Source organism: Sceloporus undulatus, chromosome 9 (genome assembly GCF_019175285.1).
Source record: "Sceloporus undulatus isolate JIND9_A2432 ecotype Alabama chromosome 9, SceUnd_v1.1, whole genome shotgun sequence".
NCBI lineage: Eukaryota > Metazoa > Chordata > Lepidosauria > Squamata > Phrynosomatidae > Sceloporus > Sceloporus undulatus.
In genome coordinates this window covers 510,162-528,393 of record NC_056530.1, presented here as the reverse complement: position 1 = coordinate 528,393, position 18,232 = coordinate 510,162, and the positions used below count along the sequence as shown (strand labels likewise).

The window sequence follows — 18,232 nt, the reverse complement described above, 5'->3', positions numbered from 1 at the left end:
GGTTTCCAAATACCTTTCTTCCCCCCAAAAAAGAAAAGGGGAAAAAAAACCCAAATGTTTTATATATGAAAAAGCACAGTGCCCTCCAACTCCAGCTGCTTCCTACCCAGTTTTAATTACTTATTTATATTAGTCATATTATTCTTATTTATACCCCACTCTTCAGCTTTTCTTCTGAAAGGACTAGGAAGCTAAGCCTGGGTGCCCAGATGTCCACAAAATGGAGGACATTCAATCCAAACGCAGGCAGTGAGGCTAAATGAAAGTCAAACACACCGACATAAGCGCAAAAAATCCTCATGCATCTTTAGCCCTGCTCAAAATGGAGGACACTGCAGATGTCCCCTTCGAGGGTGGGCTGAAATGGAGGACAGTCCTGGAAAAAGGAGGACCCACTAGTCACCCAAACCTGACTGCCTATGATTTTTGTTTAAGATTCCAGCAGTTTATACCTATTTCCACTACAATCCCTTTCTCCCTCTCTCTCTCCCCAGGAACCTCTCCAAGAACCCAAGAGGGAGTCAGTAGCCAATCAGGTCTCTGTCTCACTTCCCATTGGCTGGCTAAAATAACTCAAGTGGGAGTCAGCAGCCAATCAGGTCTCTCCACTGTTTCACTTACAGAACCCAAGTGGGAGCCAGTAGCCAATCAGGTCTCTGTCTCACTTCCCATTGGCTGGCTAAAATAACTCAAGTGGGAGTCAGCAGCCAATCAGGTCTCTCCACTGTTTCACTTACAGAACCCAAGTGGGAGTCAGTAGCCAATCAGGTCTCTCCACTGTCTCTCTTCCATTGGCTGGCTAACAGAACACTGTGGATATCAGAGCCAATCAGGTCTCTGCACCTCCATACCTCCCATTGGTTGTCATGAACTATCTCCCCTGGAAACAGGGCAGCCATATTGGCAATATAGCAAAGTACACTCACCCCTCCATATTTGCAGCTTTGATTATCCATGGATTTCATTAGTACATTCTCTCTAGGAATATCTAGGTCCTCCAGTGCAACTCTATGGTCAACTTTAACCAAACGTCGCACTGAAGGGCCTAGAGAGATTCCTAGAGAGAACACTCCACTAGGCCTTTGTAGCTCCTTCAACGCAACTCTATGGTTAGTTTCTGGTAGATATTGACCACAGAGTTGCTCTGGAGGACTTAAGAGATTCCTAGAGAGGTATTTTTTGTTCTTTGCGGTTTTTCTTCATTCATGGCAGGGATCCAGTGCCCCTAACCCTGGCGAATGTGGAGGGACTTAAACTGAATTTGGGGGGACAGAAATGGGATTCAAATCCACAAAAGCGGGATCGTTTTCAGATGCATTGAGCATTAATCCTAAATTAACCCGCACAGAAAGTGGACAATTTTGGCCGCTTTTTACTTTCGGCATTTTAGGTTGGGAACCTGATCGAGAATAGGAGCAAGCGAAGCCCATCCTAGTAACAGCGTTGAGTGGAGGAAGGATCCCGTAATCCTGCAACTGCGTGCCAAAAGCAGGCTTCCGCCATCCCTGTCAAAAAAAACGTTGGAAGGAATGGACTCTGGGGTTTATATATAGTTTTGTCGGTCTGTGCGGCTGCCAAGATCTCCCACCCAGAGCATGGACAAGTGCCAAGATGTAAATAGACCCACACCTGGTTTCCGAAGACGAAGGAAGCGTTTTAATGGCTCCCGCAACGCAGCCAGCTGTCACAAGCGTCCCACTCCTCTGACGGCCATCGGACTAGTTTGGGATTACTGTATAAATAGTCTGCCCTCCTTATCCAAGGATTTTTTAATCCACGGATTCAAGCAACAACCGGCTTGAAAATGTTAAAAAAAGTTTAAATTCCCAAAGGCAAAGCTTGATTTTTTTCCCCATTTGATATAAGGGACTCATCCCTCCGTATTTGCGGCTTTGATCATTCATGGATTTGATTAATATGTTCTCTCTAGGTCCTCCAGCGCAACTCTAGGGTCAATTTTAACCAAAAGTTGCACTGGAAGACCTAGAGATTCCTAGAGAGAATACTCTACTAGGCATTAGTAGCTCCTCCAGTGCAACTCTATGGTCAGTGTCTGTCGGATGTTGACCACAGAGTTGCACTGGAGGACCTAGAGATTCCTAGAGAGGTGTTCTCTCACATAAAAACATAGTGTTTTTGTTATTTGTGGTTTTCCCATATTCACGGGGGTCTTGTGGCCCTAACCCTAACAAACATGGAGGGACAAGTGTATATTTAATGAGATTTTGAGCATCCGTGGATTTTGTTATCCACGGGGGATCCTGGAACCAAACCCCAGCGGATAAAAAGGTTGCACTGTACTCATGTATAAGTCTAGATAGAATTGTTTAGTCAAAACAATATGACCCCAAAGACCTGGGTCGACTTATCCATGGGTCAATGTAAGAAGTGTACTTTAACTGTTATTAAAAAACGAAGCATCCCTTGGTGAAAGCCAAGAGCATCATCGTAACACGTCCTGGATGCACTTGGTCTTGCAATGCTCCGGTCTGGCCATCAGAAGGCACTCGTGCAAGGTCTTTCCTTTTCTCCTTTTGTTGATGGGAAAAGGAAAGAGGAAGAGGTCACACACAGAGGCTTTTGTCTATTCATCACCAATAATAAATATATAGCATCACATTTCAGTATTAACATCAACAACACCCCACCATCATTTTGTGCTTGGCATATAGTCTCTTTTCCCTTCCTCGGATGAACTTTGGACTGGCTCACAAAACACAAAACCGCAGCTGGTTTCTCATACTGACGATGGCCTGAAATGTGCTCAATGTAAATGTCTCTGGACCATCTAATGGTGTCTGACACCATTAGCTTGCGCATTAGTTTTGCATAGCGCTTTCCCACTCCACAGACTCTCAGCACAGGTTCATCGTGGCATGATATATGTGTCACAGGATGCTGTTAAAGTTGGGTTTTTTTTGCTGAAACAGGACAACACCTCTAACCCTGGAATTCATCGTGGTAATGACAACTTTGAACAAAGTGTGACGTCTTTCGAGAAAGGCTAGCGCTGCATGCAACAATTCCAAGTCAATTCAAATTCCCACAACAGTAGTTCATGACACCCTTACGGAGCATAAGAAATGAACTCCTGAGTATTGGTCTGAAGTGTGCATAAGTAGACTGCCATCCTTCAAACATCTGCAGCAACATTTTAAAACCAATGACTACTCAAGTCACAAACACCATCCATTCAGCATCGCTTACAGTAACACAACTCTGGTCTAGGCCTTTCTTTTAATGGAAAATCTGAAATGCCTGTGGAGCTATTAAGCCGAAATAGGAGACTAAATTGCCACTCCTTCTGAAGAGTTTATTGACAAGATTGCATTATTTTTAAACTCTGGTTGCCCCAGATTAGACAGAATAAACACACAGGTAGCATCCGCTCCTTGGTACAGGTAAAAGCTTGTCATTATTGTGTGCCTTTAAGTCATTTCTTAGGCCTGTTACAGACTGCCAAAATAAAGCTGCTTTGGGTCTCTTTGGAGGCATGCTATTTAAATGATGCATGGGTCCTAAGAGTCCGGAGGTCGTGCCAAAGCCACACTCCATTCCTAAGCACTCGAGTGCAGCTTTGGTGCTGCTTCCGGATTCTTAGGACCCATGCATCATTTAAATAGCATATCTCCAAAGAGACCCGAAGCAGCTTTATTTTGGCAGTCTGTAACAGGCCTTACTTACGACAACCCTAGGATGAACCTATCATGGGGTTTTCTTGGCAACATTTGTTCAGAGGGAGCTTGCCGTTGCCTTCCTCTAAAGCTGAGAGAATGTGATTTGACCAAAGCCACCCAGTGAGTTTCCATTCGAACCTTGGTCTCTCGAGTCCTAGTCCAACATTCAAACCATACCGCCTTTCTTGGGTAAAAGTTGAGTCCATTAAATTAAAAAACGGAACTCATTGATTTCTGAAAATGGGGAAAGGGTGCAGGGGTCTTAGTAGACTACAAGCTAAGGATGAGTTATCAGTGTTATGCAAAAGTCATGGGAAAGAGTATCCAAGTCAAGGGAAGGAGTAGTTTTACCCTATTCTGCTTTTATCACTGGAAATACTGTGTCCAGTCCTGGACACCACAGTTCAAGAAGAATATTGATAAACTGGAACAAGTCCATAGGAGGGCAAGCAAGACGATCGGTGATCTGTATGAGAAATGGCTTAAGGACCTCCAAGGATTTAGCTTGGAGAAGAGAAGATGGAGAGTTGATATGCCATATTTAAATATCCGAAGGGACGTCATATAGAAGATGGGACAAGGTTGTTTTCTTTTGCTGCAGAGATTAAAACAGGAAATCATGGATTTAAATTACTTAGGTGGGAATTATTGTCTGTAAGAGCTGTTCAACAGTACAATAAACTGCTTAATGGGTGGTGGAATCTCCTTCTTGGGAAGTCTTTAAAAAGAAGTGGGATGGCCATCTTTTGGAACTGTTTTGAGTATTCCTGCATGGAAAGATGGCCCTTCTGGTCCCTTCCATTGCTCCATTGGGTCCAGTTCTCTGGAGCAGCAGAAAACAAGCTTGCTCCCTCCTCAATATGACATCCCTTCAAATACTTAAACAAGGCTATCATATCACCTCTTAACCTTTTCTTCTCCAGGCTAAACATCCCTATCTCCCTTAGTCATTCCTCATAGGACATGGTTTCCAGGCCCTTCACCATTTTGGTCACCCTCCTCTGGACACGCTCCAGCGTCAATGTTGTCAATATTAAATTATGGTGCCTCGAACTCAGTGTTTCAGGTGAGGCCTAGCCAAAGCAGAAAAGAGTAGCAATATTACTTGCCTCGAAATCAGAAGGCAGCTGTTAGGGAACCAAATCAGTTCCTTAATTATATAATTGTCATTTATTTATATAGTGAGCTGCCAATATACATGGCACGTTACAAGTAATACAGCTAAAAACAGCAGGTCCTGCCAAAGGCATACAACCTAAAATATATATGTGTGTGTGTGACACACACGCAGTCAAGCTCAGCAGGATATCAAAGTTCAGAAATTCAGGTCCAGTAGTAGAAATGCAGATATATTTGTTAAGAAAACATATACAGTCTGGTGACTTTCACTGTCAGAAGTAACCTCTCTCTCTCTCTCTGGCTTTGCTTCGCGAACGAAGATTCAGGAAGGACGCATCCCGCGCTTTGTACAAGTGCGTTGGTGACAGAGGCCAATTCGGGATGAACAGATCCGGTTGCAGAAAGCACAGCAGAAAGTCTCCTTGGGTGATGTTTCCAGGTTGTGGTTCTTTCTGCGTTGTCGTTTCTCTTCGAGGCTTGTTTGGCGTGAGCTTTCGAAGAAGGCTGCAGCGTCATGGATAGTGCGTCTCCATGCCTCCCGATGCGAGGCCAGGGAGGACCATTGTGGGTGATCTATCTGGCCAAGCCTGAGATGTTGTTTCAAGGAGTCCGTGTATCTCTTCTTTGGGGCGCCCCTCTTACGCTGACAATGGCGAGTTCACTGTAGAATACTATTTTTGGGAGGCGATGGTCCTTCATCCTAGAAACGTGTCCTGCCCAGCGCAGCTGCGTCCTCAATAGCATGGCCTCAGTGCTGGTGATCCCTGCTTGCTCAAGGACAGCAACATTCATCACACAGTCAGTCCAGTGTATATTTAGAATTGTGCGTAAACAGCGCTGATGAAAGTATTCAAGGAGTCGTAGGTGTTGGCGATAGGTGACCCATGTTTCAGACCCATAGAGGAGAATAGACAGTACAATGGCTCTATACACACTGATTTTTGTGCTTCGCCTCAAGTGTTTGTTACAAAATCATAAACTGCACACAATTCAAACATCAGGCAAGCTTTGCTCTAACTTGGTAAAATTAATAAACACATCCCTCCCAGCTTTCCTCATGGCACCCCTTTCCTCTGCTGTTACAGCCAGGCCTTTTCTCTGCCATGGCTTTGGGCCTGCTGCCGGCCTCCTTTCCTGGCTGATCACCACCAGACTGAGTGCTCAGTCCTAAAACATGCTATAGCTACTAAATAGAATCCTAGAGTTGGAAGAGACCTCAAGAAGGGCCATCCAGCCCAACCCCAGTCTGCCATGCAGGAACTCTCAATCAAAGCACCCCTGGGACAGATGGCCATCCAGCCTCTGCTTAAAGACCTCCAAGGAAGGAGAATCCACTCTGAGGAAGGAGTGTCTAGGAGGAATCTCTTTTCCTGCAGCTTGCGTCAGGACTGCATTATGGAAGGACAAAAGTCTATGCGACTCCTTATACAGAGAGGGAAGGAAGGAAGGAAGGAAAGAAGGAAGGAAGGAAGGATGAATACAGTACTGATATTAAAGTAAACAGATAAAATGTGAAAAAATAAAGTATCATGTCAAGAAAACTGACAGACTGCCATGCTTTCTAGTTCAGGACCGACTTGCCCACCTTGGGCAAGGCTGCGTCCGCACTGCAGACACAATCCAGTTTGACACCGCTTTAACTCCCATGGCTCCGTGCTGTGGAATTCTGGGAGGTGTGGTTTGGTGAGACCTTTAGCCTTCTCTGTCAGAAAAGCCCTGGGGTCAGAATAAAGGACAACTCCCAGGATTCCCCAGCACTGAGACAGAGCAGTTACAGCTGTGCTAAACCGGCCTATTTCTCCAGTGTGGACACAATGGCAAACCTCCCCTGAAGGATCCTGCCAATGAAGTCCCATGACAGACTCCTTGGAGGAAAGCAGCTACTAGCACTACCCTCTTGAGTTCATAGTCTATCTTTAACCAGAGAAGTTCCTCCCAGAGGGAGGTGCACCGTTCCTGGAGGCACTGCAATACCAGGTCGATGCGTGGAGTGGATGGAGCAAGCTCCTATTCCATCTCCCAGCTCCAAAAATCCATTTAATATATAGTCCTCAAATAGAGGACGTATCAGATATTAAACTGATAAGAACAGATACTACACTTGATCTTAGCCAAAAGGCCGAGAAGCGATGCCAGTTGCTCTCCCAGGCTCCCAAGGCACTCTTTCCAGTGTCATTCCAGGTGACGGTGAGCAGCCCAAGAGGCCGGTGCTTCTCCGGGTGCAACAGGGACGGTACGGTTCGCAATCCCTGACGACACATTCCGCAAAGAACGGCTTCAAACCGGGCCGATTTAAGCTCATATTTAATGTGTTGTGTCCACCAAGGCGAGTCCTGTTTGCTTCTCTCTCCCCATTGGTGGTAAATTTGCATGCCCCGCCCCCTCTCCCGCCTCTAGTCTTTATTAACCCTTTGTCACATTTTCCCGCCATTTCCACAGCGGAGGCAGGAGTGCTTCTGCAGAGCCCAGTTTGTGAAACGTTCCGGGTCCTTTGGGACAAAGAGTGACCAGACGTCCTCCATTTCAGCATTCTGTCAAGGAGGATTTCCAAAATGCCCTCCCAAACTGTGCTCTTTGAGTGATTTTGGACTTCATCTCCCAGAATCCCAGACCATTGACCAACATGGTTGAGGCTTCTGGGAGCTGAAGTCCAAAAGCTCTCAAAGGGCACCGTTTGGGGACCACTGCTGCAGAGAATGACTAAGAAGCATGAGTGTCCCTCGCCTTTAACATATTAACATTACCTTAATATAATAATATAATATATTGATATTATCTGAATATAATAATAATATAATATATTAATATCTGAATATAGTAATATAACATACTAACATTAACATAAAATAATAATATTATATATTAACATTATCTTATTATAATAATATAATATATTAACATTACCTTAAAATAATAATAATAATATAATATGTTAATACTATCTGAATATAATAAGATTACAGTATATATTAATATTACCTTAATATAATAATAATATATTAAATATCTTAACATAATAATATATATTGACTTTATCTTAATATAACATTATATATTAATATTGCCTTAATAATAATAATAATGATAATAATAATACATTAACAGTAATACAAAATGTATATATTAACATTATCTTAATGTAATAATATAAAATTATACATTAACATTATCTTAATATACTAATACAGTATAATATTATAGGTTAACATTATCTTCCCTATCTATGTGGAAGTCCAAAACACCTGGAGGACCAATGTTTAGGAACCACATCCAGTGGTTCCCAAATTTAAGCCCTTCAGGTTTGGGTTTTTTGGACTTCATCTCCCAGAATCCCCTGCCAGCTTGGTCAGTAGCCAGGGATTCTGGGAGCTGAAGTCCAAAACACCTGGAGGGCCAAAGTTTGGGAACCAGAGTGACCAAAACACACTCCAGATGGAAACACTCCAGTTGGAGATTGCTTGGCTCAGGGCGAGGGAATCCTGGGAAATGTAGTTCATTGTGGCCCTAGAGAGGAATCAGTTTGACAGAGGAGGATTAAGGTCCCCCCAAAACTACAGCTCCCAGAATTCCCAGGCAGTTGAAGTGGGTTATTTCTTCAGTGTGTGTTTTTTTAACCCAGGTAGATTTAATTAGAAAGAAACAAACCCAGGCCTGCATAGATTTAATTACAAACAAATAAACCCAGGCCTACATGTTTTGCTGTGGGTCCCCCCACCTCCCCGTTGCCTAGCAACACAGAGAGCTTCGCATGGGACCCGGAAGTGTGTTGCTGAGAACGGCTTCCTCGTGGCTCCCTAACTCTTTGGCCAGGAGGAGGAGTTGGAGGAGGAGGCGGGCCAATGAGGAGCAACGTCGAGTGACGCGTCGGCGGCGCTGCCGGTTGGCTGTGCGGCGGCGCATGCGCAGTGCCGGGGGGGAGCCCGGGCGAGCTGCCTCCTCGGCCGCCCAAGCAGAGGCTGCGGCTGCAGAGGCTTCTCTTCCTCCTCGGACCTTGTCGTTCCTTCCCCGCTAGGCTCGGGGCGACGCCCGCGTGGATGGGATGGAAGCGGGACCCTCGGGAGCAGGTACCGCGGAGGGAAGGAGGGAGGCTCAGGGCCCTTGGCCGGGGAAGAAGGGCTGCTTTTCTCTCCTTAGGGCCCCAATAGGGGCTCAAGGGAGGCAGGGGCTGGAAGACTTGCCCTAAAATCAGGGGGGACCTGGGAAGGGAAGAGGTTAGGGTCCTTCTTTGTGGTTGGGCCCCATTAGGTTTGGGGTTCAGGGGACCAGATGCAATGGGGGTGCTGGAAGTGGAGATAGCCCTGCCCTAGAAATCAGGGGTCAATGGGGGGATGGTTGGGAAGGGAAAGGGGCTTCTTTCTCCTTCTCTTGTGCCCTGTTGGGTGGGATTTCCATTATGTTTGGGGGCGCCAAACAAGGGCCATTGTGGGGAAGGGCTGAGAGGGGAAAGGAGACTGACTGGAGCCAGTGGGGGGTCTAGGAAAGGATGGGGGTGCTTTTCTCCCATATTGGACCCCAAAAAGTTGAGGGGCTCCAGGAGCAAGGCAATGGAGAGGAAGGTTGTTGGAAGGCAATTGGGGGGGTCTCCCAATGAGGATGGGGATCCTGGGTGGCTTCTTTTAATGGTTGGGCTTCCCATAGGTTGTGGGGCGCTCAGGGGACCAGATGCAATGGGGAGGAAGGGGCTGGAAGGGAAGATAGCCCTGCCCTAGAATCAGGGGTCAGTGGGGGATTTGGGAAGGGAAGGGCTTCTGTCTCCTTCCTTTGCCTTTGGGTGGTGTTCCAGTATGTGTTGGGGGCCAAACCAAGGGCCATTGGGGGAAGGGGCTTAGGAGGGAAAGACCCTGACAGTGGAGCCAGTGGGGGGTCGGTGTGAGAGGGGCGCCAGGAGCAATAGGTTGAGGGACTCTAGGGAGCAAGGGCAATGGGGAGGAAAGGGTTAAAGGCAGAGGGGTCTTCCAATGAGGGAGGGGGCCCTGGGGGGCTTCTTTATGGTTGGGCTCCCATAGGTTTGGGGGGCTCAGGGGCCAAGGGCCATTGTAGGGAAGGGGCAGAGGGGGGAAGGAGCCCGGACATGGAGCCAATGGGGGGTCTAGGAAGGATGGGGGTTGCTTTTCTCCCCTAGTTGGACCACCAATGGTTTAGGGGCTGACCAGGAGTCCAGGGCAATGAGGAGGAAAGGTTGGAAGGCAAAGGGGGTCTCCCAATGAGGGAGGGGATCCTGGATGGATTCTGTTTATGTTTTGGGCTCCCATAGGTTTGGGGCGCAGGGGGCCAAGGGCCATTGGGAGGAAGGGGTTGAGTGGCAAGAGGGGACAGCAATGGGGATCTTGGAAAAGGAAGGTGCCCTTTTGTGACTGGCCCCCAGTAGGGTTGGGAGCTTACAGTGAAAGGTGCAATGGGGAAAAGAGAGCTGAGTGCGAAAGGAGCCTTGCCTCAAGGAGCAATGGGGGGCATCTGGAGAGTGTGGGGAGTTGAGAAGAAAAGAGGCTGGGGGTAAATCAAGGCCTGCCAAAGGATGGTGGGTTTTGGGGGCCAGAGTGCTGCTCTGTGGATGCATAGGAGCTTGTGAATAACGGGGTTCGGTCGATTTGGGGGGCTCAGGGTGGGCCAGAGGTTCTCGAAAGCCTAGCAAGTCCCGCCAAGGAATGGGCAAAGGGGCCATGCGTGGTTCTTGGAAAGCGTGGGGACATCCGAAATGTGCTTGCCAGCGGGATTTGGGCACTTGGCACCCAAGTGGGAGTTTCTGCTTTGGCACCGATTGGGAAGGGTGGTCACACAAATTGTGGCCCCTTGGGGTCATATGTCAAAGGAGAGGGGCCATGGACGATGGGATCTAGAATAAGGGCTTGGGAAGGCAGGTTCTTGGCAACATAAGCTGTGGCATGGAGAGGCATGGAGGAAGGCGCAATGCAGAAACAAAACTGGGTGTTTATGTGTACCTCTGGGGCCTTTGGGAGACTAGACAAAAGTGTGCAGGAATACTTTGGGGGGGGGGAGAGGCATACATTGAGGAAAAGGGCGGGGGTAAATAGAAAGATGCCCCCCCCCCCCCCCAAATCCTATGTCATGTCATTGAGAGTGACAGATAGGGTCAAGTGTGGGTGACTCAATTTTGTGCCTTTGGTTTGTGTCTGTGTTTATCTAGTTGGCAAAGTGGATCAACACTTTTCTACACAGGAAGGCCATCTGGGGTTGAGAGAGGAGGATCCTGTGGTTGAGATACTCCAGTGCGGCCTAGTGGTCTCAGTGTTGGAGTTTGTGTGTGTCTGTTGTGTCTCTTAAAGCCATTTCCGACTTAGGGCAACCGTAAGGTAAACCTATCCTGGGGTTTTCTTGGCAAGATTTGTTCAGAAGAGGTTTGCCATTGCCTTCCCCTGAGGCTGAGAGCTTGTGACTGGTCCAGGGTCACCCAGTGGGTTTCATGGACAAGCTGGGAATCGAACCTTGGTCTCTAGAGTCATAGCCCAACACTCAAACCACTACACCGCATTGGCGATTCTGGAGACCAGGGTTCATTTCCCACAGGGCCATGAAACCTACTGGGTGCCCTTGGCCAAGTCACACTCTCTCAGCCTCAGGAGAAGGCAATGACAGACCTACTCTGAAAAAACCTTGCCAAGAAAACCCCTTAATAGGTTGGGCTTAGGTTTGCTGTAAGTCAGAAACGACTTGAAGGCACACAACAAAAAACACAGGCCATCTGGGGTTGAGAGTGATGGATCCCGAGGGGATGCTGTGGTTGAGACACTCGGGGATGTAGAGGAGGAATCTGTCAAGTGATAGAGAGCCAGGGCCATGGGATGGATTGGCGCACCAGAGCGCAAGATGTGTGCATAAGGTGGAGGAGATGTGAATTGGGCTGAAATAGCTCTTGGCAGTGCGCTGTAACGGAAACATTGGACTTAGCTGGAGAAGGAACACAGATCTACTGCTCTTGTTCCTGGATTAGCAAAAGGGGAATGTCTTTTGGGTGTAAAGTCTTGTTGATTCAGAAACAAAGTTGACTTTTTAAACCGAAGTTGGATGTGACGTTGAAGGCTTTCATGGGCCGGAATCCATAGTTTTTTGCGGCAGGTGTGGGCTATGTGGCCATTTTCTGGAAAAGCTTATTCCTGATGTTTCACCAGCCACAGATGCTGGTGAAACGTCAGGAATAAACTCTTCTAGAACATGGCCACATAGCCCAACCCCCCCCCAAAAAACTATAGTAGTTGAATGGCCATCCATTGGGGGTACTTTGATTGTGAGTTCCTTCATGTTGGGGAGTTGGATGTCGGGGCCCTTGGGGGTATCTTCCAACTCTGTGATTCTGTGATTTGGGGTATGTGTAGAATCTGCTATTACCTGTGGACAAATTTTAGGTGATAGACTAGGATTTTTAAGATCTTTAGATTTAGAATGCCTTTTTTAAAAAACTAAAGTGATTTTAAATATTCTCGTATTAATCTCTTGGAATTAATCGTATACTTTTTCAGTCATGAATCTTATGTATGTATGTATGTTTTATGAGGTTTATCCTTTATGAATTTTACAAAGTTTATCTGTAAGTAATTGTACTTTATATTGTGTGGTGGTGGCGATGATGATGATGATGATGATGATGATGATGATAGACTTGGAAGAGACCCCAAGGGCCGTCCAATCCAACCTGCTGACATGCAGGAACCCACAGTGCTGGCTCTTGCATTGTGTTTCAGGAGACTGTGCAGAAGATGAATGAGAAAAAAGCATCAGCTGGCCCTTTGGGGAGGATGTATTTGGCCCTCCATGTTTGTGTCTTTGACTTTTGCAGATTTGATTATTTGCTGTTGTGATGAATATGTTCTTCCTAGGAATCTCTAGGTCCTCCAGCGCAACTCTGCCAGAAGTTGACCATAGAGTTGTGCCGGAGAACATAAAAGTCTCTAGAGAAAACAGTTCTCTTGGCATCTGTAGGTCCTCCAACATGATCCTGTGATCAACCTCTGGCAGATACTGACCACAGAGTTGCACTAGTGGACCCGGAAATTCCTAGAGAGGTGTTCTCAGCTAAAAAGAATAGTGTTTTTTTCATTTGCGCTTTCCCCACATTCGCAGGGGATCCTTTGCTCTAACACCAGCAAATGTGGAGGGACCACTGTCCCTGATGGCTGGAAGGATGTGCCATATAGTTTTCTAGAGGTTGTGGCAATGGTTTGAAGTGCTGGTGGTAGGCAATGCACAGGCAATACATTCATTCATGGCAAACAACAACAACAACACTCCCCCAGGGAAGCTGAGCCTGAGGATTGAGATCTGGGCTGTGAAGCGTGGCTGAAGGGGGAGGAAGCAGAAGGATAACTATCCCTTGTTGGGACAAGGGGAGCCAGGAGCAGCTGGGACGCTGTTTATGCTCTCTCCCCCTTTTCTTTCTTCTTCCAGGCAGAACGAAAAGGTTTGCATATCTGGTTTATTGGTAGTGTGCGAGGATGGAGAGAGAGATGCACTCGGCATGTGTTCACTGTAGACTTTTGGGCAGACTTATGCCTGATGTGTGCCTTCAAGTCCTTTCTGGCTTGTGGCGACCCTAAGCAAACCTATCATGGGGTTTTCTTAGTAAGATATTTTCAGAGGAGGTTTTCAATTGACTTGCCCAAGATCACCCAGTGGGGTTTTCTTAGCAAGATTTGCCCAAAAGTGGTTTGCCATTGACCTTCCCTTGAGTCTCAGAGCATATGACTGGCCCAAGGACAACCAGTGGGTTATGGGGGACTCCATGAATTCCATTCATTTTCTTAGGCAAAGGATATACAGAAATGGCTTTTCCTCTGAAGGGACTACAGTGAAGGCAGAGGACAAGAAGAAAATCCATTTCATTTGAGATGTAATGCTGGAGAAGTGTGCTGAGGATACCGTGGGCAGCTTGCTTTATTAATGGATGGATGGGTGGATGGATGAGTGGGCATTTATTTAAGAACAATAAAAGAAAACACTGTTTACAAAATTTACGAAGCACATTAGATTAAAACAGTATGAAAACAGTATAAAAACAACTTAAAGCTTACCGCCATGGACAGCTAAAACGACAAAGTAATGGGTCCTTGAAATGATCAAGCCTGAAATCTCCCTGGAAGCCAAGATGGTCAAACTGAGGCTGTTGTACTTTGGGCACATCATGAGAAGGCATGAATATTCGAAAAGAGAAGGATGCTAGAAAAGGTGGAAGGTAGTAGAAAGAGAGGAAGACTATATGTTGGGTGGATAGACTAAATTTCACAGGTATGAATTTCCAGGATCTAAGCAGAGCAGTGGAGGACAGAAATTCCTGGAGATGTCTCATCCACAGGGTCACCATAAGTCAGGGATGACTTTAAGGCAATTAAGAACAACAGCAAACCTGGTATGTGTTGGTGATCTCCCATCTAAGTACTAACCAGAACTGACCCTGTTTAGCTTCCAGAATCAGACAGGATTTGGTTCCTTTCAAGTATTTAGGCCCTTTGAGCAGCTTCTACTCTTCTGTATATCCAAGGGACACCATAAGACACACATTCAAACTTGTCTGTATTGTGCTCCCTTCCTTCTTCCACTTTATCACCAAGTTTGTAAAAATAAAGGCAACATAGGCTGCATCTCCACTGCAGAGTTAATGCAGTTTGACCCCACTTTAACTGCCACGTCTCATTGCTGCGTAATGCTGGAATTTGCAGTTTTGTGATTTTGCAGTTCTCTGCCAGAGCTCTCTGGTGCCACAACAAACTACAAATCCCAGGATTTCATAGGATGGAGCCATGGCAGTTAAAACATTGTCAAACTCATTAATTTTGAAGTGTGGCAGCAGCCACAGGCTTCCTTGCCTATGCCACTGTCAGAACAGAAGTATGGCTGAGCCCACAAAACCTTAATTAATTAATTAATTATGCCAAATAAAACTTAATTTAAGGGGCCACGAGATTCTTTTGCTATTTCTCTAGTTGACCAATGCCACTGCTCTCCCCTTGTCCTGTTTGTGAAAAGGAACATCTTGCCTTCAGACTTCTTTTAAAGTGACTCTTTCTTCTTCCACGCTTCCAGTTTGATGGGAAAGAGATGTATAGTTAGGTTTTCCAAAGTCTTTTTAGATGTGGGTTTTTAAATCTTCCATAATGCAATGTTTCGTTATTGGTTTAACTTCCTGCAGGGAGGCTGTTTGCTTAGTACTTATTAAAAAACTTGCAAACTGCCGTGCGGTCTTTAATATCCTACTCCTCTCAGTTGCCCTGTGAGGAAGAATCGCCGCTGTTAACAATTCTACAGATGAGGATCTCCAACTGGCAGAGAGTTCCCAGATTCGCATGCAATTGTAAGCTAGAATTCTGGCTTACTGGAAATGAAGCCGAATTTATATTTCTCCTGAATTATGCACTACTCCAATGCTTCTTCTGCAAGTGGATGCAGATGAACAAATCAAAGACTTTCAGTGTAGGGCAGTGATGGCGAACCTATGGCAAGTGTGCCAGAGGTGGCACTCAGAGCCCTCTCTGTGGGCACACATGCTGTTGCCCTAGCACAGAGTTGGCCAGAGTTTCTTACTAGAAAGCAAGAGGGATGTGGCCCTTTGCAATAAATAAGTGGGGTCTGGGTTGCAGTTTGGGCACTCGGTCTGTAAAAGGTGTAGGGGTTGCTTGTCATGACACCTGAGCCTAACATTCTGGCTTGTCTCTTCCCCCAAAAGCCAGAGAAATAAATAAATAAAACCCCCACCCAATTCATGAATTGTTTCTCTGACTTGTTACAGAAAAAACAAGCCAAGATTGGCAGATTCAGACATCACAATAAGCAAAATATGGGCATCCACACTGCAGAAATAGTCCAGTTTATACACCCTTCACTGCCATGGCTTAATTGCTATAACATTCTAAGAATGGTAGTTTTGTGAGACATTTAGCCTTCTCTGGCAGAGAGCTCACAACAAACTACACATCCTAGGTTTCCATACACAGCATTTCACCATGGCAGTTAAAGTACTGTGAAGCCAGATTGTTTCTGCAGTGCGGATGAAGCCATGGACTGACATTTTCCATGCAAGTCACTGCCACCAGCGTGTCTCTGGAAAGAGGCGAGCCTTTTGAGCCAAGTGTATTAATTAATGACTTAATTAGTGAATGAATATCCTGCCTTCCTCCCAGTGATTTGCAATAAAGCTAAAAGAAGACCAAGTTAAAACCTGGTAATAATAATAAATTTGGTAAGAAGAAAAAAGTTAAAACCCGTTTGCAAGCTGTCATATTAAAATGCTGTTAAGTTTTACAAAATCTAAAATCATTTAAAACTCGTGCTTTTGCACTCGCTATACCTGTATTTCGAAACTGAACTCTAGGTACGGGAGTTGTGTGATGCCACTTTCTAATCCCAGTATAAAACAGCAATTTTGGGGCTTTTTAAAATAGACCAAGTCGAGTTGCTGGTGTGAAGGAGTTTTGCTGTACTCTGATGACATTTTTGGGTCCAAGAGTTTGCTTTTTTTTGAAGGAAAAGAGTTGTTGCTGTGTTTATATCCTGACGTTTTCTGGTATGGCACTCGAGGTGACTTGTTGTTTTTGTGTGCCTTCAAGTTGTGTCCAATTTACAGCGGCCCTGTCACATGGTTTTAGAGGAGGTTTGGCATTGCCTTCCCCTGAGGCTGAGAGTGTGTGACTTTGCAATTTCACATGCTGTCGTTTTTTGTGGGTTTTTGGGGCCATGTGGCCATGTTCCAGAAGAGTTTCTTCCTGACCTTTCGCCAGCATCTGTGGCTGGCATCTTCTCTGAACATGGCTACATAGCCCGCAAACCCCACAAAAAACTATGGATGCTGGCCATGAAAGCCTTTGACTTCACATGCTATCTTTCCAGCTTTGTATATAGCATGTGAAACATTGCTACAGGATAATAATGAAGTACTGTACTTTGTAAAAAGGCTTGGCTAGGAAAGGGAAGCCCATAGATGTGACTCTTGGAGACAATAGGTGTTGATCAAAAAAGCAAACAGAGCTGAAGAAGTGAGATGCTTATTAGGGCATCTCCTTTTTATATCAGATGCTTCTATGAGCCTATAAATCCATAAACATTTTCTATGGCGATAGTCTCCTTCCCTTTTAACATACTTGTTTTGTCCTGTATCCTTTTTATTACTGACTATATGTTGATCATTTAACCAAAGCCTTATAAAACCATTTAGAGATTCTCAAAACTATCACAGAAGTTAGGAGTCCTCTTTTTTTAACATGTTGTTTTTATCAGTGTTGTATTGATGCTGAAGTTCGTGTGTTCAATTTCTAGTGTTGCATTGTGTCAGGCTTGTTAAATGTACAAAAGCCGCACACAATTATTCCCCCCCACAATTATTAGCACCTGGCAGCTAATCGTTAAATGGGCTGGCTTTGGGATTTCTTGTCTTTGTGGTGCATCTTTCTGTCTTGCATAATAAGTGTTGAAATCTTAGCAGTCTTTTTGAGTTCTCAGCTTACCATATCTATCCTAGTAAGACAGAAGCCTTGATCTGTCTGTCTCAAGCCCTGAATAGATAAGTAAATGAAGATAGGTAATTAGCATGTTTTCAAGCTGGCTCATTTTGTAGAAAGAGATTAAAGCATGCTCACTGCAACTTTCAGACTTTGCTGACTGTTTTCTTTCGACATGTTTTCCAGTCAACGAATTCATACAGTTTTAAAAGTCAGTTATAAAGTTAGCTTTATATTCAGGGGTGGCCGTGTTGGCCATCAAGCAAAGTACAATAACACCCTAAATCCAGAAAACAATGATACCTTTATGGGGCCTACCAGAATACATGATACAAACTGCACATGATGCAGTGGAGCTTTGAAAGCTTGCGACTTCTATTTTGTGCATTTTGGTTGGCCCCATAAAAATATCACTGTTTGGGGGGTTTCAGAAAGACAGTATGCAAAGGGATCTTGTAACATCTTTGAGGCCAACTGTGCAGAAGAAGTTGTAGCATGAGCTTTTGTAGAGTAAGGCTGCATTCTCACTGCAGAAATAATCCAGTTTGACACCACTTTATCTGCCATGACTTAATGCTATGGAATGCTGGAAATCGTAGTTTTGTGAGGCATTTAGCCTTCTGTATCAGAGAGCTCTGGTGCCACAATAACTGCAGTTCCCAGAATTGCATAGCACTGGGCCATGGCAGTTAAAGTGGTGTCAAACAGGATTATTTCTGCAGCGTGGATGCAGCCTTAGTCTACCTCAGGAGTAGGCAACCTTTTTGAGCTGGGGGCGGGTTGCTGTCTCTCACAGACAACTGGGGGGCCAAACTCAGAATGGCACCCGGAGCGGCACGGAAGCTGTGGCGGGGGCGGCAATCGGCAGCAGGACTGGGCTAGGGCCGGTCCCAAGGCCTCGCTGGGCCGGATCCGGCACACGGGCCGTAGGTTGCCGACCCCTGGTCTGCCTCCTGTGAGATGATTTGTATGCCCTTTTGAAAGTCACCTTTTAAA

General features: G+C 45.7%; 1 protein-coding gene and 1 non-coding gene across 3 annotated transcripts in view; one reads left to right on the top strand and one right to left on the bottom strand.

The window, feature by feature from the left end:
- Positions 1–6,736: 6,736 nt before the first annotated feature.
- LOC121916337 lies at positions 6,737–6,927 on the bottom strand. The gene has a single exon (XR_006100831.1). It is a non-coding gene; the product is annotated as a U2 spliceosomal RNA (small nuclear RNA).
- Positions 6,928–8,702: 1,775 nt separating this feature from the next.
- The window catches only part of LOC121915714 (protein argonaute-1), a 48,994-nt gene continuing 39,464 nt past the window's right edge, over positions 8,703–18,232 (top strand). For both annotated transcript variants that reach the window (XM_042440183.1, XM_042440182.1), the window contains exon 1: positions 8,703–8,860. In XM_042440183.1, coding sequence (XP_042296117.1) covers positions 8,836–8,860 — 25 coding nt within the window. In that variant the 5' untranslated portion in view covers positions 8,703–8,835. The remainder of the gene's footprint in view (positions 8,861–18,232) is intronic.